We start from the raw sequence: 27,929 nt of genomic DNA, 5'->3' as shown, positions 1-27,929 counted from the left end.
GCACTTGTGGCATCTACAACTTATATGCGTCCCTTTGGTGGCGGTTGAGACACAACTGCACGTGTCACCGCCCCCACCCCCCGGCAGCACGCCGCTCCGGCCCGCGCCATACACCCGCCTCCAGCTGCAGTGATGTCGGAGCGCCGCGCTCTGCTCACCCCACGGCTCAGGAGCGGCAGACAGACCAGCGCGCCGCTCGCTATACTCTGCCCTGCTCTCACCGCCGGGAGCTCATCCTCCGCCCGCCGCCCCGAGGCTGACAGAGACGAACTCTTCGCGACTACCAGTGATGGCGGCAGACCGCGGCCTCATGACTGGAAGCGGCGGACATCCGAGTGAGCCCCCGGGTGCAGTGCGGCGAAGCCGGGGTGTGGGAACAGGAGGGGCTGCGGCTGCCGTTTTTTGGTTCTCGCGTCCCTGAGCTCTTGCGCCCGCTGAAAGGCAACCGGCAAAACAACGAGCGCCGCATAAGAGCCTAAGCCCGGTACATTAGGGTTAGTAGAGTAGTCTCCCTCCTGAGCCCACAGTGCGGGGCAGAGCGCGGCTCAGACTCTTATACACCAGATGACGTCACTGCGCCTCTTCCTATTGGCCTGACCGGGGTTGGCGGGAAACTCGCCACCTATAGGTGATGCTGTCAGGGCTCCATCTAGACCTCATGCTGCTCCAGGCACTTACAGCAGTTAAAGAGAACCTACCACCACGAATCTACCTATAAAGGTAGATCGGGTGGTAGGTGGATGTAAGGGACGTGAGGATAGCTCTTTTTAGAGCTAATCCTCACGTCCCCGCTAACTTTAGGTACACTTTATTCCCCTAATATGTAAATTTAGTTATGCGGCTACTGGGGCGTGGAGTAGCCGGCACGAGGCTACACAGTGCGGCTACTCCACGCCCCGGTAGCCACATTACTCCTCCTACCCGGTTGCGTGCGGCGCGCAGCTCCTCGTAGCTGCGCGCCCTCGTCCGACAAGCCGGCTACTGCGCATGCGCAGTAGCTCCGGCCTCGTAGCTGGGACTGCTCAGCCGTCGGCCGGCGTTCTGCGCATGCGCAGAACGCCATCATGACGGACGAGGGCGCGCAGCTACGAGGAGCTGCGCGCCGCACGCAACCGGGTAGGAGGAGTAATGTGGCTACTGGGGCGTGGAGTAGCCGCGCTGTGTAGCCTCGTGCCGGCTACTCCACGCCCCAGTAGCCGCATAACGAAATTTTACATATTAGGGGAATAAAGTGTACCTAAAGTTAGCGGGGACGTGAGGATTAGCTCTAAAAAGAGCTATCCTCATGTCCCTTACATCCACCTACCACCCGATCTACCTTTATAGGTAGATTCGTGGTGGTAGGTTCCCTTTAAAGGAAAAATATCACTTTAAAATGACCCTTCTAACCCACGAGCACCTATAGACAGCTCAGGGTGAGCTGATACAGGAACGTATCTTGAATAAAAGCAGAAACTGCTGTATTAGTGTAAAAAGTGTTTGTTTCAGTATTCAAATCAACCTTCGACGCTTCTGTGTGTGTCACACACCGCGCACCATGCTCTTGCTCTTCCCTACATGGACCATTCGTTGCGTCAGCGCCGCTCCCGTCTATAATTTTGTTGTGCCCGAGAGACAGTGACGTCACCGAGCTCTCGGGCACACTAGTGCATGCGCACCACCTCCTCTCATCGCGCTGCAGCCGGGTTCCATTGCGGCAGCGCAAAGTACCGCCAAAGCCTCGTAGTATCATATAGCACAACTCATCCCCACTGTCTCTTCTCCGAAGCCTCGCGATACTAGTACTTAGTGCAGCCGCAATGGAACCCGGCCACGGCGCGACAAGAGGAGGTGACGTCACTGGCTCTCGGGCACAACAAAATTATAGACAGAAGCAACTTTGACGCAATGTACGGAAGAGCAGGATCGTGGTGAGCACTGTGTGACACACACAGAAGCGCCGAAGGTTGATTTGAATACTGAAACAAACATTTTTTACACAAATAAAGCAGTTTCTGCTTTTATTCAAGGTATGTTCCTGCATCAGCTCATCCTGAGCTGTCTATAGGTATTTGTGGGTCAGAAGGGTCATTTTAAAGTGGTAGGTTTCCTTTAAGCCCCTTAACCTGGTGTCCTCAGGTTAAGGCTTTTCTCTAGCAATGACCTCCCTTCACTAATAATATGTCCAGCAGCGGCCTCCCCTCACTAATAACATGTCCAGCAGCGGCCTCCCCTCACTAATAACATGTCCCTGCAGTGGCCTCCCCTCACTAATAACATGTACAGCAATGGCCTCCATTCACTAATAATATGTCCAGCAGCGGCCTCCCCTCACTAATAACATGTCCAGCAGCGGCCTCCCCTCACTAATAACATGTCCCTGCAGTGGCCTCCCCTCACCAATAACATGTACAGCAATGGCCTCCCCTCACTAATAACATGTCCAGCAGTGGCCTCCCCTCACTAATAACATGTCCAGCAGCAGCCTCCCCTCACTAATAACATGTCCAGCAGCAGTGGCCTCCCCTCACAAATAACATGTCCAGCAGCGGCCTCCCCTCACCTCATTTATTTTTAGATTTTGCCTTGTGAGACGCCCCTTCCCCCATTTTCACGTGTCCATGGTACCTAGGTGGAAATATGGCCCTTGACCCTGTATGGTGACATGTGTACACAAGGAGATCCCTGTACGCAGATGTGTGAGTGTAGCTTGGTTATAGCAGAGATGTCAATATGATGGTGATATAGAGGGTGTGCAATCTTGCAGCTCTAACTAAACTGCAGTGTGAAATTATACTGAGGCTCAGATTTCAGGACAAAGGTGGGCGGAGGAACAACACCATGTAGACTTAAAGGGGAATTCTCGTCTGGACATTCACATCCAGTTTCATTAGTCTGCCATATGTATTTATTTCTTCAATTAGATGTGATTAAAAAAAGTTTACCTGTGCGGAGGTAGTTTCTCATAAATGTAGTGATATGGTCCCTTAAAGGAAACCTACCATTTAGAATGATAGGGGTAAGCTGTAAGTACCGAGCACCAGCTCAGGGTGAGCTGGTGCCGGTACTTACTTTCGTTAGTGTTATAAACCGCGGTATCGCGGTTTTAACACTTTTTAAACTTTAGAGAAGGAGAGGCTTCGGCGCTGCGCGCGACCGTGCGCGCGCAACATCTCCGCTATTTTCTATGTAGGCGCACGCACGCAGCGCCGAAGCCTCTCCTGCTCTAAAGTTTAAAAAGTGTTAAAACCGCGATACCACGGTTTATAACACTAACGAAAGTAAGTACCGGCACCAGCTCACCCTGAGCTGGTGCTCGGTACTTACAGCTTACCCCTGCCATTCTAAATGGTAGGTTTCCTTTAAAAACAAGACTGTGTCCCTGGATATGGCCACCTCTGCTGGAGGGATCGCACAAAGAAACAAAAGGTTTTTGTATATGAAATGTCTGGGAGTTACTGCATGTCCCATAGCCGTCCTGTCCCACAGTGGTCGCTGAATCCAGGTGGTCAGGCAGAGCTCAATAGCGCATGTCTGACCATTGCTGCCAAAATGTAAGGTGGTCGTATCCGAGGAAGCTATCTGGTTTCTAATGGACAACATGGCTACAGTTATGAGAAATTATCTTCACACAAAAACATTTTTTTTAATAACATCCAAATGAAAAAATGTTTACATATGGAAAATGAATTAAATTAAATTTAAATGCCCAGATGGGAATACCCCTTTAACATCCTTAAAGCCAGCTTTTTAACACCTTTGCGACAGAGGACGAACTATATTGTCCTCGTGCTGCGAAAGGTGTATGGAGAGAGCTCACGAGCTGAGCTCTCTCCTTACATAGAGGGTGACAGCTGTATAACACAGCTGACACCCGCCTGTTACTGCCGCGGTCGGTGCGGGCACCTACTGTTAACTTACCTTTACATGGGCGCCGCCATCTTTCATTGAGACTCGCAGGCTTGCCATGTGCAATGATCTCTAATAGCCAGCAGAGGGCAGGCTATTAGAAATCATTGGAATATTGGAATATACTGCAATGCAGTAGTATTGCAGTATATAGTATTAGCAATTGGACCCTGCAGGGTTAAATTACCCTGGAGGATCAGAAATAAGGGTAAAAAAAATTATGAAAAAATATTTTAAAAAATAAAAGTTTAAATCACCCCCCTTTCCCTAGATCACATATAAAAGCAAATAAACAGCAAGAATCAAAAACATGTTTGTTATCATCACGTCCCAAAATGTACAATCTATCAAAATATATTAATTTTTCCCAGCGTTTAACCCCGTAACGGAAAATGGCGCCCAAAGTCAAAGTGACACTTTTTTGCCATTGATTATTGTTAGCATTAAAATAAAAAAAAAATGACACCACCCACTGCTCCGCGCACTGAAGTATGTACAGAAGGTTTGTACAGAAGGTTTTAATTTTTTTTTTGAAGATGGGGAGTGAAAAATTAAAATGCTAAATCAAAATAGGGCCACGTCCTTAAGGTGTTAAATTATTCCCTATTCTTAGGCCTCTTGCACACTAGCGTTGCGTTTCACGTCAGGGTGCAATGCGTGAAAAACTGACGTTTTTGCTGCGTTTTTGTTTCATTTTTGTTCGCGTTTTTTTGCGTTTTCGGTGCGTTTTTCACGCGCGTTTTTTTAAGTCAATGGGACTTTTTCAAAGGGACCAAGGTTCGGGAATAAAATGTTTTATTTAATTGAAAAATAATGTCTTATGATAAGTTGCAAACATCTGCGATCTATTCTTCACTGTTCCGCGCGCGTATATTATCTCCCGACAAGTTAGCAGATGTGAAGAACATTGAAGAATAGAATAAAACCAGTGAACACAGTGAAAACTGTGACCACAGGATCATTTAAGAGAAAAACACAGTGCAGAACACAGTGCAGAATAGATTACAGATGTTCGGCACATCTGCTTACTTGTCGGGAGATACGCGCGGAGCGGTGCGAACAAAATAGCATGTGAAGAACAATATATATGTGTGAAGAAGACATTGCAGATGTATGGAAACATCTGCAATGTGTTCTTTACACACATATATATTGTTCTTCACATGCTATTTTGTTCGCACCGCTCCGCGCGTATCTCCCGACAAGTAAGCAGATGTGCCGAACATCTGTAATCTATTCTGCACTGTGTTCTGCACTGTGTTTTTCTCTTAAATGATCCTGTGGTCACTGTTTTCACTGTGTTCACTGGTTTTATTCTATTCTTCACTGTTCTTCATTGTGTTTTTTTAATTAAATGATCGTTCGCGAGCAGGGGAAATACTGTTATACTGGTCACCTAGCAACCCTTACGTTTAAAACGCATTGCACTCGCATTGCACTTGCAATGATTGCGAGTGCAATGCGTTCTTGATGCATCTCCATAGACTTGAATGGGGCGTGAAAATTGCGCGTGACTCGCAAAAATAGAGCATGCTGCGATTTTGACGCGCGTGCAAACGAACGCAAGCACGCGCGTGCAAAACAACGCAAATGAAGAAAGACCCATTGAATACAATGGGACAGAGTGCAATGCAAGTTCTGCGCGTCAAATGCACGAGCAGAACTCGCGCGTGAAAAACGCCAGTGTAGAAGGGGCCTTAGGATACAAGGTGATGGGTGACCCTAGCAATCAGGAGAATGGAGGTCCTGACCTCACTTATGAGTGGGGTTGTCAGTTTAGCATGGGTCCTTCTGCTTTATTAAATACTATGGGAATGTGGTATATTAACCCCTGCTATGCTCCCAATTCTACTACTAATGAAACAACTGCCAGCACTGTATTGTATAGGCATTTTTCTCTGTATGGATTTTTCTCTGTGTGGATGGTGGGGGCCCCTGGGCGCAAACTGGTGGGGCTCTTCCAACAATGTTTTTGAAGTATATAGCCAGCCCCTGTAGTATATAGCGTGCCAGCCTCTGTATATAGTCTGTCATCTCCTGTAGTATATAGCCTATCAGCTCCTGTAGTATTTAGCCTGCCAGCCCCTGTAGTATATAGCTGCCAGCCCCCTGTAGAATAAAACTGCAAGCCCCCTGTAGTATATAGCCAGCCAGCCCCTGTCAGCTCCTGTAGTATTTAGCCTGCCAGCCCCCTGTAGCATATAGCCTGTCAGCTCCTGTAGTATTTAGCCTGCTAGCCCCCTGTAGTATATAGCCAGCCAACCCCCTGTAGTATATAGCCAGCCAGTCTCCTGTAGTATATAGCCAGCCAGTCCCCTGTATTATATAGCCTGCCAGTCCCCCTTGTATAAAGCCTGCCAGCCCCCCGTAGTATGTAGCCTGCCAGCCCCCTGTAGTATATAGCCTGCCAGCCCCTGTAGTATATAGCTGCCAGCCCCCTGTAGTATATAGCCTGCCAGCCCCTGTAGTATATAGCCAGCCAGTCTCCTGTCAGCTCCTGTAGTATTTAGCCAGCCAGTCTCCTGTAGTATATAGCCAGCCAGTCCCCTGTATTATATAGCCCGCCAGCCCCCCTTGTATATAGCCTGCCAGCCCCCCGTAGTATGTAGCCTGCCAGCCCCCTGTAGTATATAGCCTGCCAGTCCCCTGTAGTATATAGCCACCAGCCCCCTTTAGAATATATAATGCCACCCCCTGTAGAATAAAGCTGCCAGCCCCCTTTAGAATACAGCCACCAGCCCCCTGTAGTATACAGCCGCCAGCCCCCTGTAGAATATAGCCACCAGCCCGCTGTAGAAAACAGTCTGCCAGCCTCCTGTAGAATATAGACTACCAGCCCCCTTTAGAATACAGCCCCCTGTAGTATAAAGCCTGCCAGCCCCCTGTATAATACAGCCAGCCCCTAGTAGTATATAGCCTGCCAGCCCCCCTTGTATATAGCCTGCCAGCCCCCCTTGTATATAGCCTGCCAGCCCCCCGTAGTATGTAGCCTGCCAGCCCCCTGTAGTATATAGCCTGCCAGTCCCCTGTAGTATATAGCCGCCAGCCCCCTTTAGAATATATAATGCCACCCCCTGTAGTATATAGCCTGCCAGCCCCATTAGAATATAGCTGCCAGCCCCCTGTAGAATAAAGCTGCAGGCCCCCTGTAGTATATAGCCTGCCAGTCCCCTGTAGAATATAGCCACCAGCCCGCTGTAGAAAACAGTCTGCCAGCCTCCTGTAGAATATAGACTACCAGCCCCCTGTAGAATACAGCCCCCTGTAGTATAAAGCCTGCCAGCCCCCTGTATAATACAGCCAGCCCCTAGTAGTATATAGCCTGCCAGCCCCCCTTGTATATAGCCTGCCAGCCCCCCGTAGTATGTAGCCTGCCAGCGCCCTGTAGTATATAGCCTGCCAGTCCCCTGTAGTATATAGCCGCCAGCCCCCTTTAGAATATATAATGCCACCCCCTGTAGTATATAGCCTGCCAGTCCCATTAGAATATAGCTGCCAGCCCCCTGTAGAATAAAGCTGCAGGCCCCCTGTAGTATATAGCCAGCCAGTCCCCTGCAGAATATAGCCTGCCAGCCTCCTGTAGAATATAGCCTGCCAGGTCCCTGTAGAATATTGCCTGTCATTCCCTGCAGAATATAGCCTGCTAGTCCCTGCAAAATATAGCCTGCCAGCCCCCTGTAGAATACAGCCGCCCACCCCCCATAGAATATAGCTGCCAGCCCCCTTTAGAATACAGCCTGCCAGCCTCCTGTAGATTATAGCCTGTAAGCCCCCTGTAGAATAAAGCTGCCAGCCCCCTTTAGAATACAGCCACCAGCCCCCTGTAGTATACAACCGCCAGCCCCCTGTAGAATATAGCCACCAGCCCGCTGTAGAAAACAGCCTGCCAGCCTCCTGTAGAATATAGACTGCCAGCCCCCTGTAGAATAAAGCTGCCAGCCCCCTTTAGAATACAGCCCCCTGTAGTATAAAGCCTGCCAGCCCCCTGTAGAATACAGCCAGCCCCTAGTAGTATATAGCCTGCCAGCCCTTTGTAGAATATAGCTGCCAGCCCCATGTAGAATATGGCTGCCAGCCCCTGTAGAATATAGCTGCCAGTCCCCTTTAGAATATATCTGCCAGCCCCCTGTAGTATATAGCCTGCAGCCCCTGTAGTATACAGCCACCAGCCCCCTATAGCAGTGATGGCTAACCTATGGCACTAGTGCCAGAGGTGGCACTCAGAGCCCTTTCAGTGGGCACCCGGGCCATCACCAGAGATGACTCCAGGTATCTTCCTGCAGTCCCAGACAGCCCAGGACTTGCTGTGCACAGAGCTATTTTAAAGTGACAGCTCTACCTGGGACTATTTTCTGCTTTATTGGTGTCCTCGGGTGCTGGTATCAATGAAAACTGTGACAAAGAAGAGTATAAATCACAAATAAATTTCTGTGTTGGCACTTTGCAATAAATAAGCGGGTCTTTGTTGTAGTTTGGGCACTCGGCCTCTAAAAGGTTTGCTATCACTGCCCTATAGTATACAGCCTATAGTATACAGCCAGCAGCCCCCTGTAGTACAGAGCCAGCAGCCCCCTGTAGAATACAGCCACCAGCCCCCTGTAGAATACAGCCACCAGCCCCCTGTGGTATATAGCCAGCCAGCCCCTGTAGTATACAGCCAGCCCCCAGTAGTATACAGCCACCAGCCCCTAGGAGTATACAGCCAGCCCCCAGCAGTATACAGCCACCAGCCCCTAGTAGTATACAGCCACCAGCCCCCTGTAATATACAGCCACCATCTCCCTGTAGTATACAACCACCTTTCCGCTGTAGTAGTATGCAGCCACTAGCCCCCAGTAGTATAAAGCCACCAGCCCCCAGTAGTATACAGCCACCAGTCCCCTGTAGTATACAGCCATCAGCCCTCTGTAGAATAAAGCCCCCTGTAGTATATAGCCAGCCAGCCCCCTGTAGTATACAGCCACCAGCCCCCAGTAGTATACAGCCACCAACCCCCTGTAGAATATAGCCACCAGCCCCCTTTAGTATACAGCTGCCAATCCCCTGTAGAATTTAGCCACCTAGAATTTAGCCACCTAGAATTTAGCCAGCTAGAGCCCAGGGAGACACTCCTTTAATCTGGCCCAATGTATTTTTTTCATAAATATCCCCCCCCCCGGCAATGAGCATGTGCCCCACAGCTCCTTGGCAACGAGCATGCCCCTACATCCCCTCGTCAACTATCATGTCTTCCAGAACCGTGCCTGCTGTGGACTACTTCGGATTAGATGGCCTTCGTTGATGACCAGCTATTTTTTTTTTTACATATAAAATGGTTAACAAGGGTGGGTCTTCGTTTGTATTTCAATAAAATTATTTTAAAAGGTGTTTTTTTTTGTGTCACTTTGTAAAATTTGCTGTAGTAGTGATGCTGTCTTGTTGATGTTGCTTATTACTAAGTGCTGGCCTTACTGTAAAATTGCCAAAAAAAAGTTGGCAAACACTTACACCAATACCATTACCCCGGTACCCACAGCCATTTGGGATGCTGAGAAGAGCTGCATACAAAGCAGCACCTGACCATATATAGATGGTCAAGTACTGAGTTGTGCTGCAGAGTGTTATTATTGCGCTGGAATAGCCCCCTACAGTGGCCACATAATCTATTTACATTTCTGTCCAAAAAATGAAAAAAAGATTACATATGTATGATATATTTATATATATAGGGAGAGAGCAATGCATATACAATACATTGCAGGCTCGCAGCTGTGTGGTCACTGAATTCACGCATGAGTGTGCGCATAAGCTGGGAGATGCTCGCTGAAGACATGAGGATAGAAGGGATTTCCACTCCCCAGTAGCCTCTTCAGATAATTTCTGAAAAGTTTTCCAGTGTTCTGGGGCACTAAAGGATTAGCTATAAAAAGGATATGGCTTCTATAGACTAGATTAATCTGCCCCTGGATCTACCTGATTAGGTAGATCCTTGATTGGAGGTTTCCATTAAAGAGGACCTTTTACCCATACAAATGGCACTAGGAGCTGCTTACTACGGAGCGATACTACGGCTGCCTGCGCCCATTGTCTGGCCCAGGTACTGACACCGTTACTTAGGCGACAACGTCTGGGTCATAGAGAACACATCTCTATGACCCATGCGCTGTCGCCTTAGCAATGACGTCAGTGCCTGGAGCAGAAGCCCTTAGGAACATGGAGCCGGCTGCATAGAGCGCAGGCAGATGAGTATTTTTTTTTTTTTGGCTGTGCAACTGTATACTGCTAAGGCATGTGTGGGGGCTACTCTAAACTGCTGGTATCTGAGATCAGACTGGAAAGTGCCCACCATGAACGAGTTTGTGTACTTCCTTGAATAAGAGGAATTGTCTTTGCCTCTGACCAAGAGAGAATTATCCTGGAATACTTATTTCTATCTGGTGTAATCCTTATGCATGCACTTGGTATAAATCAAGTTGGACAGTAGCTGCAACTCATATAATAAGGGGTTTTCCTCATAAGGACACTGTACACTTTAATACGGGGGCATGTGTGGGGCTACTACATACTGCTGGACATGTGTGAGTGCTACCTGTATACTGATGGGGCATATGTGGGGGATACTTATATACTGCTGGGGTCATGTGTAGGAGCTACTATAAACTGCTGGGCATGTGTGAGGGCTACTATATACTGCTGGGGCATGTGTCTGGGCTACTATATACTGCTGGGGAATGTGTCTGGGCGACTATATACTGCTGGGCATGTTTGGGGCCTACTATATACTCAACCTCGGCATGCGACGATCAAGCGGCAACTCCTGTTTTTTTTGACGGACAGGCTGTATTGTGGCCAAACAGAGGCAACAACTATGCCTCCATCTGCCACGATTTGTCAATGTATACTCTAAATATATAGGTCGGGTGCTTTCCCAATGTATACATAAAACGTGGTGTGAACCTAAGTAATAGTAGTAGTGACTGGCCCCTTGGTTTAAGGCTACATTCATACGGCCGTATGGGTGATTTATATACTCCGATTTATATATGCCGTATATATATAGATGGCAATGGGCGCACGGCGCAGTGCGGGAGTGATACGGTGAAGCACTCGTGTGGCACCGTCCCGTAGCCTTGGAATACAGCGCTGTGCGCCATGCATTGCTGTGGAGAACGGGGGGAGCGAGCAGCGCTCACCCCCTCCTCCTCTCCCGGGCACCGACGAGTGCCCGCCATGCACCGGAACAGCAGCACACTATTGTGTGAATGTAGCCTAAAAGTATCATATATACAGCTCAAGCTAGCTCAATCATAACTTGGGGTTAGTACATTAAAAGTGATTCACTAACCACTTGGGGTAATCAAGATACCAGTTCAGAATTTAGGCATGATGTCAAACGGGGGCTAGGAAGCCAGGGATCAGGGGCACCCTGATGGTTGGTTCACCATTGAAAGCTTAGTCAGGAGTTTTACACAGTACTCATAAGGCCGGGTTAAGCCTATATAAATAATTTTTTTTTCAGACGTAGGAGTCCGGCACTACTATTACTAAGGCCCTATGCTCACAAACATATGGGAGGAATGTGATCCGGCCTCACAATTTGTGGCTGGATTGCAGATTACATAGATGTCTATGGGACCTGGTCATGGTGTTGTGAGCACACACTGGGGCTCATTTACTAAGGGTCACGTGCACACTATTTTCGGACTGTGCACCTTTTTTGGGGCTAAAACTGCTTGCACAGGTATTTAACCCCTTAAGGACGCAGCCATTTTACAGCTTAAGGCTCAGCCCGATTTTTTGGATTCTGACTTGCTTCGCTTTATATGGTTATAACTTTTGAACACTGTTACTTATCAAAACGATTCTGAGATTGTTTTTTCCCCACATGTTGTACTTCATTTTAGTGGTAAATTTTGGCAGATAAGTTTTGCGTTTATTTACAAAAAAAAGAAAATATGATAAATTTTTTGAAAAATTTGCCATTTTCGAAATTCTAAATCATTGCGTTTTCAGGCAGATAGATTTACCAGCTAAATAAGTTGCTGAATAAGATTTCCCATTTGTCTACTTTACATTTTCATAATTTCTGAAATGTCTGGATAATTTATTTTGATGTCACGCGGCTTACAAATAGAATAGCGCTTTTCCGGATTTTCAGAATTGACTATTTTGGGGATAAATACAGTTTTGAATGAAATTTTACACATTTAGCATCAAAACCCCCTATATAATCTACCCATTTTCAAATCTGCACCCCTCAAGCTATCAGAAACAGCTTTTACGAAGATTGTTAACCCCTTGAGATCTTCATAGTAATTGAATCAAAATGGAGGTGAAATTTAGAATGGTCATACTGTTCCCTTATACGTTCATTTAGCACTAAAATTTACACATTTCCAAAATATAAAAAGAGAAAACCCACCATACAATTTGTTCTGCAATTTCTCCTGAGTACAAAGACCCCCCACATGTGGCTGTGACTTGTTTTATGGGGGCACAGCGAGACGCAGAAGGGAAGGAGCACCCTGCAGCTGCCAGGATTTTAGTTTCCTCATTGGCCCCTTTTGAAGGCTATAAAATTTTCGCTTTTTCGTTATTGAGGCCATGTGACGGCATTTTTTTTGCGGGATGAGATGCTTTTTCCATTGTTACCATTTTGGGGTTGGTATCACCTATTGTTGAAAATTTAGGAACTTTTTTTGAGGGCAGGAGTAGAAAAGCATCAATTCTGTACTGGATTTTTGACTTTTTTTTTTTTGGTGTTCACCGTATAGACTAATAATCATGTTAGCTTTATTCTATGGGTTGATACGATTACGGGGATACCAGACATGAATATATTTTCTTACGTTTTACTAAATTTGTCAAACAAAACCCTAATGTGGGGAAAAATCTATAATTTTTGTATTGCCATCTTCCAAGTGGCATAACTTTGTTACGTTTTTGGCTACGGAGCTGGTTGATGGCTTGTTTTTTGCGGGACATGTTGTACTTTGCCCCAGTATCATGTCTAAGTACATATGGTTTTTTGGTCGCATTTTATAGCATTTTTTGTGGGATTGAAAAGGTAAAAATCATAATTTTTGGAGGGTTTATAACAGTTTTTTTTTACGGCGTTTATCGTGGGGGTTCAATAATGATTTACTTTTATTCTACGGGTTGTTACGAACGCGGTGATACTATATATGTGGGGTTTGTGTTATGATTTAGACTTTTTTTTTGAGTTATATGTCTCTTTATATGTTTTGGGGGTTTGGGGCATTTTTAGTGATTTATGACTTTATTTTTTTATTGAATAACTTTTTTTTTTACTTTTTTACTTTTATACCATGGGACATGAAGAAGCAATCATCTGATTGCTTCTTCATGATAATATTCTGCAATACTCATGTATTGCAGAGTATTATCAGTGTCAGCCTATGCACTTGCATAGGCTGGCACTGTGCCAGTAAGATGACGTCACAGACGCCATCTTACTGGCAATTCTTGCTAGTAACTCTGGGGTCCAGATCGGACCCCAGAGTTACTATAGCAACGATCGGCGCCCCCCGAAAACGGTTCGGGGGGGCCGATCGTGGGGGAAAGACACCCCAGATGCTTGTTAGATGCCGCGGTCGCGCTGACCGCGGCATCTAAAGGGTTAAGCACCCGCGATCGGAGACAACTCCGATCGCGGGTGTTACACTGGGGTGCCGGCTATTAGTTACAGCCGGCACCCCGTGTTTCCCGATGCCGGTTCGGCTCTGATCCAGAGCCGAGCCGGCATAAGCGCCGTGGCGGATATATCCGCCACTGAGCGCTAAGTCACTGCGCTCCGTGGCGGATATATCCGCCGCGGAGCGTGAAGGGGTTAAGTATTGTGTGCTGCGATTGTGGTGCATGTGATCCTTTTGTGGCGCAGCTGTGCTGGCTTCCATACAACACAAATTAAGGGGAAAAAAATTTCAAATGCAGTGAAATTGGTAAAAAAAAACACTTTTGTGCCGTATTCTTGTTGACTTGGATTTTACGGATTTCACTGTATGCCCCAAATGACAAGTCTACTTTATTCTTTGGATCAGTACAATTACGGGGATACCAAATGTGTATAGGTTTTATAATGTTTTCATACATTTACAAAAATTAAAACCTCCTGTACAAAATTTTGGGGGGATTTTGCCATTTTCTGCCGCTAATAACTTTTTAATACTTTGGTATACGGAGCTTTGGGAGGTGTTTTTTTCGTGGCTTTTGATGACGTTTACAATGTTATCATTTTTAGGACTGTGCGACCTTTTAATCACTTTTTATTGATTTTTTAAATATTTTTCAAAATGACAAAAAAGTGCCATTTTCAACTTTGGGGCACAATTTTCCATTTTATTTTTTTTTTAATTCTAATTTTTTTTAAACTTTTTTTTATTTTTACTATTTTTCAGACTCCCTAGGGTACTTAAACCCTAGGTGGTCTGTGCGATCCTATCCTATACGGCCATACTACAGTATGGCAGTATATGGGGATTTTACTCCTCATTCATTACAATGTGCTGATAGCACATTGCAATAAATAGGTTAACCTGAAGCAGCCTTGGGTCTTCGGAAGACCCGAGGCTGTCATGGCGACAGATCGCCGCTCCCCGATGACGTCACGGGGAGCGACGATCCTCGGCAAGATGGCGGCGCCCATGAAGCCGCTCGCAACTTCACCGGCGGCGATCAGCGGGAAAACACCCGCGTTATGCAGCAAAGACTTACCGGCTAGGGAGAGGGCTCAGCCCGTGAGCCCTCTCCATGCACCCGGCATGTGACATGGTATTACATCACGTGTCGGTAAGGGGTTAAAGGTGCACCACAAAAAAAGATGGTGAACTCTGTCAGACCTAAGCGGAGAAGCGCCACATTCATGATTTCAGGTGCACAATCTTAGTGAATCACCGCACACTGCATTATAGATAGACTGACAAAGTCATGCACAATGTAGGACATATCCTATATTATGCCATAATACAGTGGCAGGGGATGAACCGAGAGGGGATGGGTGAGGTGCGTTCCTCCTCTCAACCGCACTCGCCTGTTTGTGTGCACAAGGCCTTACATGTGTTATGAGGTACATACATTATTGCCAGTGAGTCAAAGTGTTGGTCTGATGTCCCCATCACCAGCAGAAAAGGGCAGTGAAGAGAAATGACTATAAGCAGTTAATTATTATAAGGTGAGTATAAGCAGTTATTTTTATAGCCCTTTATACACTTATTTTTATTCCGGGACAACCCCTTTAAAACTTTGAATTGTCCTCTATAAATATATATAAAGGGTCTGTCCTAGCACCTCAGACCAAGCTTTACAGACTTTAAATTGGAAATGCAGCATTATAATATATAGTAATGGTTATAATTGAAATAAGGTTATAAGTGAAATAGAGGTTATTTCTGTACAGAAATTGTAATGTAATAATGTAATACACTAGTGCAGCAGGCATGTATCCTAGTATACACTTGCTGGACACCACCAGGCATGTCAGTTTCCGTAGTGTAGTGGTTATCACGTTCGCCTAACACGCGAAAGGTCCCCGGTTCGAAACCGGGCGGAAACACATTTTAATTTTATTTTCCCTAATTAATCTTTATTATCCCTAATTAATAATTTGATGATTCTTTCTTTTCACGTTTGTTTTCTATATTCACATTCTCTGCATAGCTTTTTTTTTTAACCATTTGTTTCAGAAAATGACTACTAGTTTATAGTAGATGGCTTCTGCTGTCAGATAACATCCTCTCCTGAGCGGCTCACAGGACGCAGGAAGCTCAGGGCGCTGCACAGCCAGCAGCTCGGAGCTCCCAGGACCTAAAGAGTTAACGAGTGTAGTGACGTCATCCCAACAGCAGATGACGATGTTCCGGCTACAACAATGGCTGACTAGAGTAAGGTGAGCGCTGTGCTGGACAGGAGGGACAGATGGTGACCGGGTGTCATGGCTGCGGGTGTACAGCAGCTCCAGGCAGATTGATCTCTGATGCTTGTCCTTTATTGTAGTGACCGGACTGTGCGTCGGGACATGACACCTGCATACCGGAGCCTGTGATGTCTATGCCTTATGTGATTGTCTGGGCTTTGTCACCTTGTCACCAGGCATTTTGGGGCAGAGCTTAGCCATTGCACCGCAAAAGTTTAGAAGGGTTTTACATGAATACAAAGAAACCCCCAGTGGCCAGTGAAGGAATAAAGACCTCAGCATTGCTCACACTGGTCATAGGATGCTTGGACCAGGGGACAAGACAAGGAGGGAAGTCTCCTGGAAAATGGAAGTGCCATCCTGTGGGAGCTCTGTTTTCTAAAAGGTTCCCCATTGCTGCACTAAGGGGTCCTGCTCACATGGGGGATTGCTCCTCTGCTGTCTACATGAAAGTCTTTGGAGAATCTCGTGTTGCAGTAATATGTGATGACATGGTGCATGGGCCCTGTAATATTGGAGCCCCTCTATGCTGCATTGCCTGGGGTAAGTTGGATGTTGTGTATCTGCTCTCATTGTGATCTCTTCTGATTTTCTCCCCAGGTGAGAAGAGGCCGAGGTCCTGCTACCATGGACCATAGTGATCACTGTAAACGATTGCTGGACAAGCTAAAGACCCAGCGCGAAGCCGGATTCCTGTGCGACTGCACCGTTCTGATCGGGGACTTCCAGTACAAAGCTCATAGGAATGTATTGGCTTCTTTCAGCGACTATTTCCGAGCCCTTTTCAAGGACCCCTTAGACTGTAGTATACTTCTTGACCAGACGCAAGTGACGCCTTCTGCGTTCCAGACAATGCTGGACTTTATTTATAGCGGGGACTTACATTTTGACAGGTACAGTATTCTAAAATGTTATCCATTAAACATTAACACACATACAATGGAAATGATGGTTAATATTACTGTGCTATTATTATTAAATTATTATTTTTATATTTTTTCTAATGATTAACGGGGTGCTATGCTAAAATTGACTTTTGACCAAGCAGGAACAGTAAGCGCACAGATCTCTGCGGGTAGTGCTAGAAGTCATGCTTTACTCCTACAGACATAACCCAGGAGCACCCTATTGTTATATTCACCAGGAAAGCAAATGGTTTTACTATTTAAAACTTGTATTTGTACCAGTGAAAGTTGTAGGTGTTAGGCTTAGTTCACACCTGGGTTCCACCCGGTGTTATTAGTAGTTAGGAAAAAGCTCTGTTGCCTCCATCTTATTTTCTGCAATAAATAATGGATCCTGGGAAATTTACCACCAAGATGACGGATTGTAAACCACGTACACTGACATACTAGTCTGTGCTCCCTCTTGTTTTAAGAAAAAAGGTTTTTAAAAAAATTTCAAATGAGCGTGAGAGGTTCCATTAACACATATGGATCATTTGCATAATTTTAAAAGATTAAAAAAAACAAACAAACATGGCATGACATACAAAAAGAAGAGCAGATCCTGCTTCAGAGGAACCCACCAGTATGTCAGTGTGCTTGGCTTACAATCCTTCATCCTGGTGGTAGATGTCCTTTAAAGCAGTGTTCCCCAACTACCGGTCCGCGGCCCAAGACTGGGCCATGGAACACCTGGTTCCGGTCTGCGCCCAACCACTGTAAAAACAAACAAAAAAAGAAATAAAATACTCACATTCCCTGTTGCCCTGCAGCAGTCTTCTCTTCCTTTACTTAATTTCCACGCTAATGCACTGCTCTATTGAAGGCGAGCGTTATGATGTCATCACATTATGTCTACTGACAATAGAGCCAAGCATTAATGCAGAAGAGAAGTTAAGGAAGAGAAGACTGCTGCAGGGGAATGAGGAAGGTGAGTATTTTTTTTACACAGAGTTTGGCTGGGAAGGGGGACATTGGAAGCAGTGGGTGGGGGAAGCTAAAGGAAAGGAGACATGGGAGGGGGCATGCTGCAGGAAAGGGGACAATATAGGGGGGGTTGCTTCTTCAGGAAATGGGACAAATTAAACTAGGTTCGCAGGGAGTTATTCTGGGGCATACAAACATACATTTTTGGCTATGAAACTATGACACCAGACCACATCCCTCCGTCCCACCGGTCCTTGGAGAAAATATATGTTTACAGCCGGCCCCTCTTTGCTTATTACTTTCAATATCTTTGTCCAGGAGATGCAAGCCCAACAGTATACATACAAATTATTTTGTGTAAATGAATAAGATTTACACTGGGCTTATTGCAATGTATGTAGGTGTTCATATTGATTTAGTATGTTCTACATTTGATTCACTCATTGCATCTTATGTATCTGCTCAGGGAACGTACTAGGAAAACTACACTGGTTTTGCTAAATTACTTTTCAGTTCCTTCTCACTGGAGCTTTGTGGGAAGGGAGGGCAGCTAATAATTGAATCAAAATAGGGCAGGAAGAGGTTAGTCTCCGCCCACTTCACTGTTGCTGAGGAGGATTTCTGACAAGTAGCATAGAACACAGAAATGCCATAACACTGGAGAGAAAAGGATGAGCACATCACAATGTTGGCTTCATTCTGTTTCTTTTGAAAGGAGGAAACAGTTATGTCCATTTGGTTAAAATCATTATGACATCAGAATTTATAACAGAAGATACATTAAAGTCTATGGGAAATTGAAGGTGAACAGTTTCTGTTTCAGTGCACCTCCAACGTAGGTGTTAAGCAGGGGCGACTAGTACTATAAACCATACATTATAGTCTGGGGCCTGGCACAAAATATGCACAAGGACTTCATGTTATGCCACTTTGGATGCTTTCCTGCATTGACTGATCTTGCTTTGTTTCCTACAGGTGTCATCTGGAAGAAATCCTTTCTACAGCAGAATATTTGAGGTTAGAAGAAGTAGTTGTGATGTGCAGGACCACATTGGATTGTGCTATGACGGAGAAGGCCTGCGATACACAGCTGCCCTCTACAAAGGACTGTCCTGGCACCAATAAACATCCAGCATCTATAGCGGCCACGTGTCGCTCTAAGAGGATTACTAACAGTAAGACTGCGCGGAGCAAAAAATGGAAAAGGAAAATACCTTCTACTCAAAAAGCCCCAAAAAAGGTGGGAGAGCAAAAGAAACCCCCATCTGATTCCTGTCCACCTGTAAATGACATAGAGGAATCTTTAGGAGAGTGTCCCGCTCAGGATCAGGACTCCTCCTTCTTACCCCTCACTACTGCTCTGAACTGTGGAAGCCTCTTACCGGACGCTGATGTCACACCGGCTGTATCACTAAAGCCCAAACCAGTCAAGTCGCCTCAAAACGGCGCTCTGAAGGAACACTGTATGGCGAATATTACAAGTGCATCCAACATGTGCAAGGTAGAAGGCCTGGGAAAAGACGGTGACCAGGAATACTGTAAGAATAAACCTACGTGCAATACTTGTGGCAAAGTTTTCTCAGAAGCCAGCAGTCTTCGCCGGCACATGCGAATCCACAAAGGCGTAAAGCCGTATGTGTGTCATTTATGTGGAAAGGCTTTCACTCAGTGTAACCAGCTAAAAACACATGTACGGACTCATACAGGTAAGACATGCCTGGAAAAATTTGGGGTATTCCAGACCTTAATCACTTCAGTACTAGCTGAAGAATGTCATCCACATTTTCCGAAGAAAAAAAACATTGCAGCGCAAATTGTTCTATGCTGTCCATTTTTAGCTCACGGTATACTATTTTATTGTGTGCTTTTTTTCCTTAAGATTTTTAACAGTGCAAGGAAAAGGTTAGAGACAGTTGAAGACCAATGGTCATCTTCAAAAATCAAGCATGATAAACCAGGCAGTGACTGTGGTTATCTTCTTATATTTTTTATCCATGGCTTCCTTCTTTCTAAAATCAACTTATAGTGCTAAGCACCCTGAAGGGCTCTGGGGGACATTTTCAGAGCCCCTTCATGGTGTAGCTTCACAGGCTGTTACAATGATCAGAGCAGCTGTCCCCTCCCCACTGTCACTGTCAGCTGTCACTTCCTGCTGCTGATAAATTACACAGGGAGGGTGAAGGGGGAGACATGTTCTGCTTATTGGAAAAGCCTGTGAATCTGAAGCACTGAATGCACCGTCTTAATCATTAGCATAATCTTACTCATTAGCATAATTTTAACATTTAGATTTTAGAAAGAAGGAAGCCACAGATAACAAAGATAAGAAGATTACCACAGTCCCGGTGCCTGGATCTATGAGTAAGTGTCCCTGGTTTATCATGATGGTTTTTAATCATCTGTATTCTACCTGTTTGCTCATTAAGAACTATAATCAAACTCAACACTGGCAGCACAATTTTTTCACCGTTTTGCCACCCATAAAATTTTTTTATAAATTGTGCAGGTATCAATAAAAATATTGTCTTGTACCGCAAAAATGATCCTTACAAAGTTCCTTTTGCTCCAGTCTGAAAAAGTTAGAATTCAAAGCATTTTTTTAAAGGCATTAAAGAAGAAAACATATAAATTCTGCATCTCCTTATTCGCACTGACTCAAACAATTAAAGGGGTTGGCTCAGAGTTTAAAAAAATCTGGAGGCGGGCTTTTAAAAAAAAATAAACGTGTATTTGCCTGCTCCGTCACTCCTGATGTCCAGCGTCACGATCCGTATGATCAGTGCCCCTGTTTGTTTACCGGGGCACGGAAGCTGTGGCCGGCCACCTCGGCCAGTCGGAAGCTCTGTAAACAAACAGGGGCACAGCACGGGGCATCAGGAGCGCTGGAGGATGTGAGTATATGTTTATTTTTTTAAAAAGCCCGCCCCAGCTCCTAATTTTTTGGACATTTCGGATGACTGCTTTAAGGGCATTTGTCATTTGGGTCACACGGTGAAAGATATAAAAACAAAGCTTGCTACAAAGTAATTGTGTTTATTCCTTGCACAGCCTACTTAATGGTGCTCATGGAAGAAAAAAAGATGTGGCCTTTTGGAATATAGAAACTGAAAAACGGAAATGCAAAAATGAAAATGGGCTTTGTCCTTAAGGGGTTAAATAGCCCTATTTCCAACATTTGTACAATATCAATGCATTGCCATCTAAAGCAAAAAGAAGGTTTAACATTTATCCTATACTAAAAGCTTGGAAGAATTGTCGACTCGTACATACAGTACCTTGTATGGATCTTACACAGAGATACATACAGTAGCTTCTATGGATCTTACACAGAGATACATACAGTAGCTTCTATGGATCTTACACAGAGATACATACAGTACCTTGTATGGATCTTACACAGAGATACATACAGTAGCTTCTATGGATCTTACACAGAGATACATACAGTACCTTGTATGGATCTTACACAGAGATACATACAGTAGCTTCTATGGATCTTACACAGAGATACATACAGTACCTTGTATGGATCTTACACAGAGATACATACAGTAGCTTCTATGGATCTTACACAGAGATACATACAGTACCTTGTATGGATCTTACACAGAGATACATACAGTAGCTTTTATGGATCTTGCTATCAGCGGCTGCCATGTTTTACACAGAGATACGTACAGTAAATCTCTTGTTTGTGTTCTGATTCTGCAGGAGAAAAGCCATACCAGTGCAAGCTTTGTGATAAGGGTTTCGCACAGAAATGCCAGTTGGTCTTTCATAGCCGGATGCATCACGGAGAAGAGAAACCATATAAATGTGACATGTGTAATCTGCAGTTTGCAACTTCCAGCAATTTAAAGATTCACGTCAGGTCAGTAATGTTAGTAATGGCCGCAACAATGCTCCTTAAATATATTGTGTACCGTATATACTCCAGTATAAGCTGAGGTTTTCAGCATAATTTTTGTGCTGAAAATTCCCCACTCGGTTTATACTCCTGTATAAAAAAAAATTAAACGGAGTACTCCCCATTCCAACGCCCCGGCAGCTCCTTTTCTTTCTTCATATGCACTGGCTTCAGTTTTGTGACATCTCCGTGGGCACAGAGCTTTAGTGAACCCGGAGCCGGTGCACATGAAGAAAGGAGAGGAGCTGCCCGGGGCATCGGAATAGTGATTTTTTTATGGGCAGGCTATATACTACAGGGGGCTGGCTGGTTATATACTGGGGAGGCTGTGACCAATGCATTTCTCACCCTAGGCTTATACTCGAGTCAGTAGGTTTTCCCATTGTTTTGGTGGTAAAATTGGCTTGGCTAATATTTGGGCTGGCTTATACTTGAGTATATACAGTATATTCACCCAGCTCCATTGAATATAATATTTATAGCTGTAGAAATCAATAAAGTGCAGGTGATAATAGTCAACTATATAATATACTTAATTAAAGAAGACCCGTCAGCAGAATTTTACCCCTCACACCATAAATACCTGCTGGCAAAGGGTTAAAGCAGGACACAGAACAGATTTCTTTAATAAAGTATATTACTTAGTGTGCTGTTATCATCTTCTGCACTTCTCATTTATAACATTTTGTTATAAGTTTAGTCACATGTGAATTGTATGTGTATCAGGTTTATCTTTAACCTGTTGTGCACAATTATCAAAAAACACAATCAGTTGGCAGCGGCCTTTTCTCGTTCAGTTCAGCAAGCATTCGGAAATAACTAAATATAAAAAACATTTTACTTTATTCCTTCATTTTTCCTAATTTTCCCTCATAAGCTGTCCATATGCAGGCATATTTAAGGGCATTTCTGGGACTTTAACCCCTTACCGACATGTGACGTATTAGTACGTCACATGCCAGGTCCCGGTGCATGGAGAGGGCTCGCGGGCTGAGCCCTCTCCATAGCCGGTAAGTCTTTGCTGCATATTGCAGCAAAAGCTTACCGGTAACACAGATCGCGGGTGTTTTCCTGCTGATCGCCGCCGGAAAAGCTGCCGGCGGCTTCAAAAAGATGGCGGCCCATGGGCGCCGGCATCTTTCCGAGGGTCGTCGCTCCCCGTCGCCATGGTAGTGTCGGGTCTCACGACACTATCAGCACATTGTAATGTATGAGGAGTAAAATCCCCATATACTGCCATACTGTAGTATGGCAGTATATGATAGAATCGTACAGACACCCTAGGGAGACTGATAAATAGTAAAAATAAAAAAAAAGTTAAAAAAAAACCCTAAAAATTCAAATCACCCCCCTTTCCCTAGAACTGATATTAATATAAATACACAGTAAAAATCATAAACACATTAGGTATCGCCGCGTCCGAAAATGCCCGATCTATCAAAATATGATAACAGTTTTTCACTGCGTTTAACCCCGTAACGGAAAATCGCGCCAAAAGTCGAAAATGGCACTTTTTTGCCATTAAAAAAAAAAATAAAAAATTCTATAAAAAGTGATCAAAAGTCCTAAAAATGATGTCATTGTAAACGTCATCAAAATCTGCAAAAAACGGCACCACCCACAGCTCCGTACACCAAAGTATAAAACAGTTATTAGTGCCAGAAGATGGCAAAATCCCCCCAAAAATTTTTGTACAGAAGGTTTTAATTTTTTTTAAATGTATGAAAACATTATATAACCTATATAAATTTGTTATCCCCGTAATCGTACCAACCCAAAGAATATAGTAGATATGTCATTTGGGGCATACAGTGAAATCCGTAAAAACCAAGCCCACAAGAATACGGCACAAATGCGTTTTTTTACCAATTTCACTGCATTTGGAATTTTTTTCCTGCTTCCTAGTACACGGCATGGAATATTAAATACCACCATTTTGAAGTGTAATTTGTTATGCAGAAAATAAGCCGACACACAGCTCTGTACATGGAAAAATAAAAAAGTTACAGATTTTTGAATGTGGGGAGTGAAAAATGAAAACGCAAAAAACGAAAAAGGGCTGCGGCGGGAAGGGGTTAATAATGATGAGCCATCCCTCTTGTAGGTCATCCATGTAATTTTGGTGGCGCTATGACTCCCCACTGATCAGCAGCCGTTACGTGATAACAATGTCCTGTACACTAGGATTAAAGTGATCATTAATAATTACCTCTGTGTGGAATAAATAGAGTTATATGTCCTTTTATATTAAGGTTCTGATTTCTTTCTCTTAGAAAACATAGTGGAGAAAAGCCATATGTGTGTGAGCGGTGCGGTCAGCGATTTGCACAGGCGAGCACCCTGACCTACCATGTCCGGCGACACACAGGAGAGAAACCCTATGTCTGTGACACCTGTGGGAAAGCATTTGCTGTCTCCAGTTCTCTAATAACTCATGCAAGGAAGCATACAGGTAAGCAAATCCTGCAGCCGTGCCTCCAAGTACAAATGCTTTAGTCCGTATAAGGGCACAGGATATGGTTATGGTACCAGTGATTTTGCCTAATTTTTTCCAATTTACACTTTTTCCTGTGTGCATGTTATAGGGGAGAAACCTTACATCTGTGGAGTTTGTGGGAAGAGTTTTATTTCTTCTGGAGAACTGAACAAACATTTCCGATCTCATACAGGTAGATGATTGTTTACCAGTAAAATTTTAGCACAGATGCTCTAGAACACTTTTTTTTTTTTCCTTACATATGCGGTGACACTAAATTTGTCACATTAATGCAGTGTCGGCAGCATGTTATAGAGCAGGAGGATATATATATATGTATTAGTCCTTTAACCCCTTTGTGACTAAGCTCGTTTGTGCCTTGATGACCAAGGCCTATTTTTCAAAACCAGCAAGTGTCATTTTATCCGGTAATTACTTTACAAGGCTTTAATTTACCCAAGTGCTTTTGTGTTAGTATTGTCTTACTACACAAATTAGTTACTAACTTACATTTACCATATCTCAGCTTTGTGTTGGCGTCATTTTGTTTTATTACTACACTAGAAAGATCACAAACCGAACAGCAACCTCACAAATTTTCAAGAAAATTTTAGAATCAATTATTTTAGGGACCATTTAATTTCTATAACCGTTTTGGAAGTTCCTGTAATACAACCCCCCCCCCCCTCCCCCCACCACATATCTCCCCGTTCTATTAACTTCACCCCTCAAACTGTGGAAAACAGCAGGTATGAAGCTTGTTTACCCTTTATGTATTTTACAGAACTTCAAACAAAATGAAGGTTTGATTTGGAATTCACTAATATTTATCATTAATACATTCATTTAGCCCTAAAATGTACCCACATAACTGATTAAGAGTAGAAAATGCACCTAAGAATATATTGTGGACACTTGGCATTTTGGTTGGGTTTTGAAATACAATCCAAAGGCTCCACCTGAGATCGCACGTTAAGGTAAGGTCGTATTTACTTTGTGTTAAGTTAGCGTGTTGCAAGCACAATGTTACCAAAATATGTTATCATCAGTGGAGCCTTTGGATTGTGTTTCAAAACCCAACCAAAATGCCACGTGTGAACGTGGCCTCAGGTCCCACAAAACCTTATTTCAGATAAATTGTAAACTTTTTATCATGTGGTATAGGGGGCATATAAACCCCTTGCCACTGACCTTTTCCATTTTACTTTCTGTTTATTGTATCAGTTTAAAAAAATCAATAACTTTTTTGTACAGAGCTGTGTGACGGCTTATTTTTTGTGTAACAAATTGTACTTCCTAGTGACAGAATTTTATATTCCATGCCGTGTACTGGGAAGTGGAAATAATATTCCAAATGTGGCAAAACTGACAATTGGAAATTTTAATGATTTTATTTTTTGTGTGTTTATTTTTATTTTTTTATTTTTACATTGCTAGCATATGAACTAGTGATAATGGGATCACTAGTTCATACTAATACACTGCAATAACCATGAAGTGTCAGCCTATGCACTTGGTGTTGGATCAATTTGTTGGATCAATCAACACGTCTTTTTCAGCAGATACGTCGTATATTGAGCAGACGGAGGCAACAACTATGCCTCTATCTGCCATTATATGTCAGTGGGTATGCTGAGGGTATACTTAAAACGAGGTGTGAACCCAGCTTAAATATTAACGTTTATTTAAAAAAATGATAATTTTCAGACTTCAAAGTGACCAGAAGACATTTTCTAATGCTTATTTTTATATTTTATATTAAAAGAGAGGGCGAGTATTGGTGTGTAAGGAGGGTAACATTTTTCACACTATTCTTCTTATAGGTGAAAGGCCTTTTGTATGTGAAGTATGTGGAAACTCTTATACTGATGTGAAAAATTTGAAGAAACACAAGATGAAGGTGCACAGTGGTAAGTTTAGATGTTGTGTTATCAATTATCTTATATACTGTTATATTGTTCGTAAGGGGCTTAACTAGGAGAGGCTAGACCCTATAGCAGACTTCTGCTTGGGCCCCCCTCCTTCACTTTAAAAATAATATATACCGTATATTCAGGCGTACAAGACGACTTTTGAAGGCTGGAAAATCTTCTGTCTGGTCTGGGGTCGTCTTATAAGCCGGTAATGTTTTTTGACCTTCAGAAATTGACATGCGGGCAGGGGCGGACTGGCCATTTGACCCACCGGGAGAAATCCCGGTGGGCCGATGAGTCTCGGGCCGGTCGGGGGCTGATGGGGCCGGTCGAAAAAAAAAACAAACAGCTTCTCACCTTTCCCGCGATCCACCGAAGCTCCGCTGCTACACTCCGGCCGCCGGTGACAACTCTGTGGGTGCCGGCGTTGCAGAGAATATGACGTCGGCACGCGGCTGACGTCATATTCTGTGAGCCGCCAGCGCTCAATGAGCTGTCACCGCCGGCCGGAGTGTAGCAGCGGAGCTTCGGTGGATCGCGGGAAAGGTGAGAAGCTGTTGTATTAATTTAATGTGTCAAGCAGGCTGGCTATATAGAGGGGGAGGCGGCAGGATGTATACTGGGGGGCCGCCAGGCTGTATAATTGGTGGTGGGAGAGCTTTCTGACTATATACTGGGGGTGTGTGGGGGCAGTATACTGGGGGGGCAGTTTTGTCTTTATACAGGGGGGCTGGCTGTATACTGGGGGTACAGGCTGGCAATATACAGAGGGGCTGGCTGTATACTAGGGGGGCAGTTTGGCTATATACAGGGGACTGGCTGGCAAAATACAGGGGGAGCTGGCTGTATACTGGGAGTACTGGCTGGCAGTATACAGGGGGGGCTGGCTGTATACTAGGGGGGGCAGTTTGGCTATATACAGGAGGCTGGCTGTATACTGGGGGGACTGGATGGCAAAATACAGGGGGGGCTGGCTAAATTTAAATTAAGTTCAAATTAAATGTTAAATTCAAATCTGTTTTTTTTTTTAATTTTTACCGGTGTTTTGTATGCGTTGGAAAAGGGGTAGTCTTATACGGCGAATATATCTTAAACTCTATATTTTAACAGGAAAGTAGGGGGGTCGTCTTATACACCAGGTCGTCTTATACGCCGGAATATACACATAATTAGACACATTTATACACTCGCACACACATATAGTTACATATACACACATACAATTCTATGCTCATAGACATACATTTACTCTCTTACACACATACAGTACATAGACATTCAGTATACACGTACACACACAGTATATACACATCATGTAATGGTGCCCTTTATTACATTGCAGGGAATGAAGAGACTAGTAAAGCAGAACCTACCGACAAACACCTCAGCGAGGAAGACACAGCCAAGAATAGCTCAGCTTCAGACTGTCTGGATATGAAGCCCCCTGAGGTCTTCCTACCTCTTACTCTCCACATTGGGCCGGAGGACCATCAGATGTTACTACCTGTGCCAGATAATCCTGGTCTCTCTTCGGATTCTCTGCTGAGGACGTCGGTCGGTGGCTACTCAGAGCCACAGTTTATATTTTTACAGCAAATGTACTGAGATACTACAGTGTCCTCTATCTAGCGACGCCATACAGAATCACTGTAGGGTGACATAAGCTTGGAGTCTCACAGCTGCACTTTCTCCCTTTTAGAAAATAGTTTTCTTTGATGTATTGTTGAGGTGTATGACATTCTGTTTATACCTTGTATACATTTCCCTTACAAAATCTCTCTAGCACAAGTTTGACAGTTACTTGATGAAAGAGTTATGTGAAAATGTTTACAAACTGTTTTAGCCTGTAAGGGTTAATCGATCTGGGGGTATTGCAGCACGAGATCCAAATCAAGAAGTCTTAAAGGGGTTGGCCATTTTACCTTTTTTTTTTTTTGTAATGTTGGGGGGAGGGGGAATCAGG

General features: G+C 44.3%; 1 protein-coding gene and 1 non-coding gene across 5 annotated transcripts; both read left to right on the top strand.

Annotated features, from left to right (window-relative positions):
- Positions 1 to 237: 237 nt before the first annotated feature.
- On the top strand, positions 238 to 27,929 carry MYNN (myoneurin). Of its 4 annotated transcripts, none has more exons than XM_072142852.1 (9): positions 238 to 335; positions 15,570 to 15,772; positions 16,400 to 16,692; positions 18,646 to 19,376; positions 21,382 to 21,541; positions 23,851 to 24,029; positions 24,163 to 24,246; positions 25,877 to 25,963; positions 27,309 to 27,929. In XM_072142852.1, the coding sequence occupies exons 3-9, from the start codon at positions 16,427 to 16,429 to the stop codon at positions 27,569 to 27,571; spliced, it is 1,770 nt and encodes a 589-aa protein (XP_071998953.1). In that variant the 5' UTR covers positions 238 to 335; positions 15,570 to 15,772; positions 16,400 to 16,426; the 3' UTR covers positions 27,572 to 27,929. The 4 variants fall into 4 exon arrangements, with proteins under 4 accessions (XP_071998953.1, XP_071998954.1, XP_071998955.1 ...); XM_072142853.1 differs by lacking the exon at positions 238 to 335 and adding an exon at positions 443 to 494; XM_072142854.1 differs by lacking the exons at positions 238 to 335; positions 15,570 to 15,772 and adding an exon at positions 15,884 to 16,184.
- Positions 15,367 to 15,439, top strand: TRNAV-AAC (transfer RNA valine (anticodon AAC)). The gene has a single exon. It is a non-coding gene; the product is annotated as a tRNA-Val (tRNA).

Source organism: Engystomops pustulosus, chromosome 3 (genome assembly GCF_040894005.1).
Source record: "Engystomops pustulosus chromosome 3, aEngPut4.maternal, whole genome shotgun sequence".
NCBI classification, from domain to species: Eukaryota; Metazoa; Chordata; class Amphibia; order Anura; family Leptodactylidae; genus Engystomops; species Engystomops pustulosus.
The sequence above is the reverse complement of the archived record's forward strand: the minus strand, read 5'-3'. Positions and strand labels throughout refer to the sequence as shown.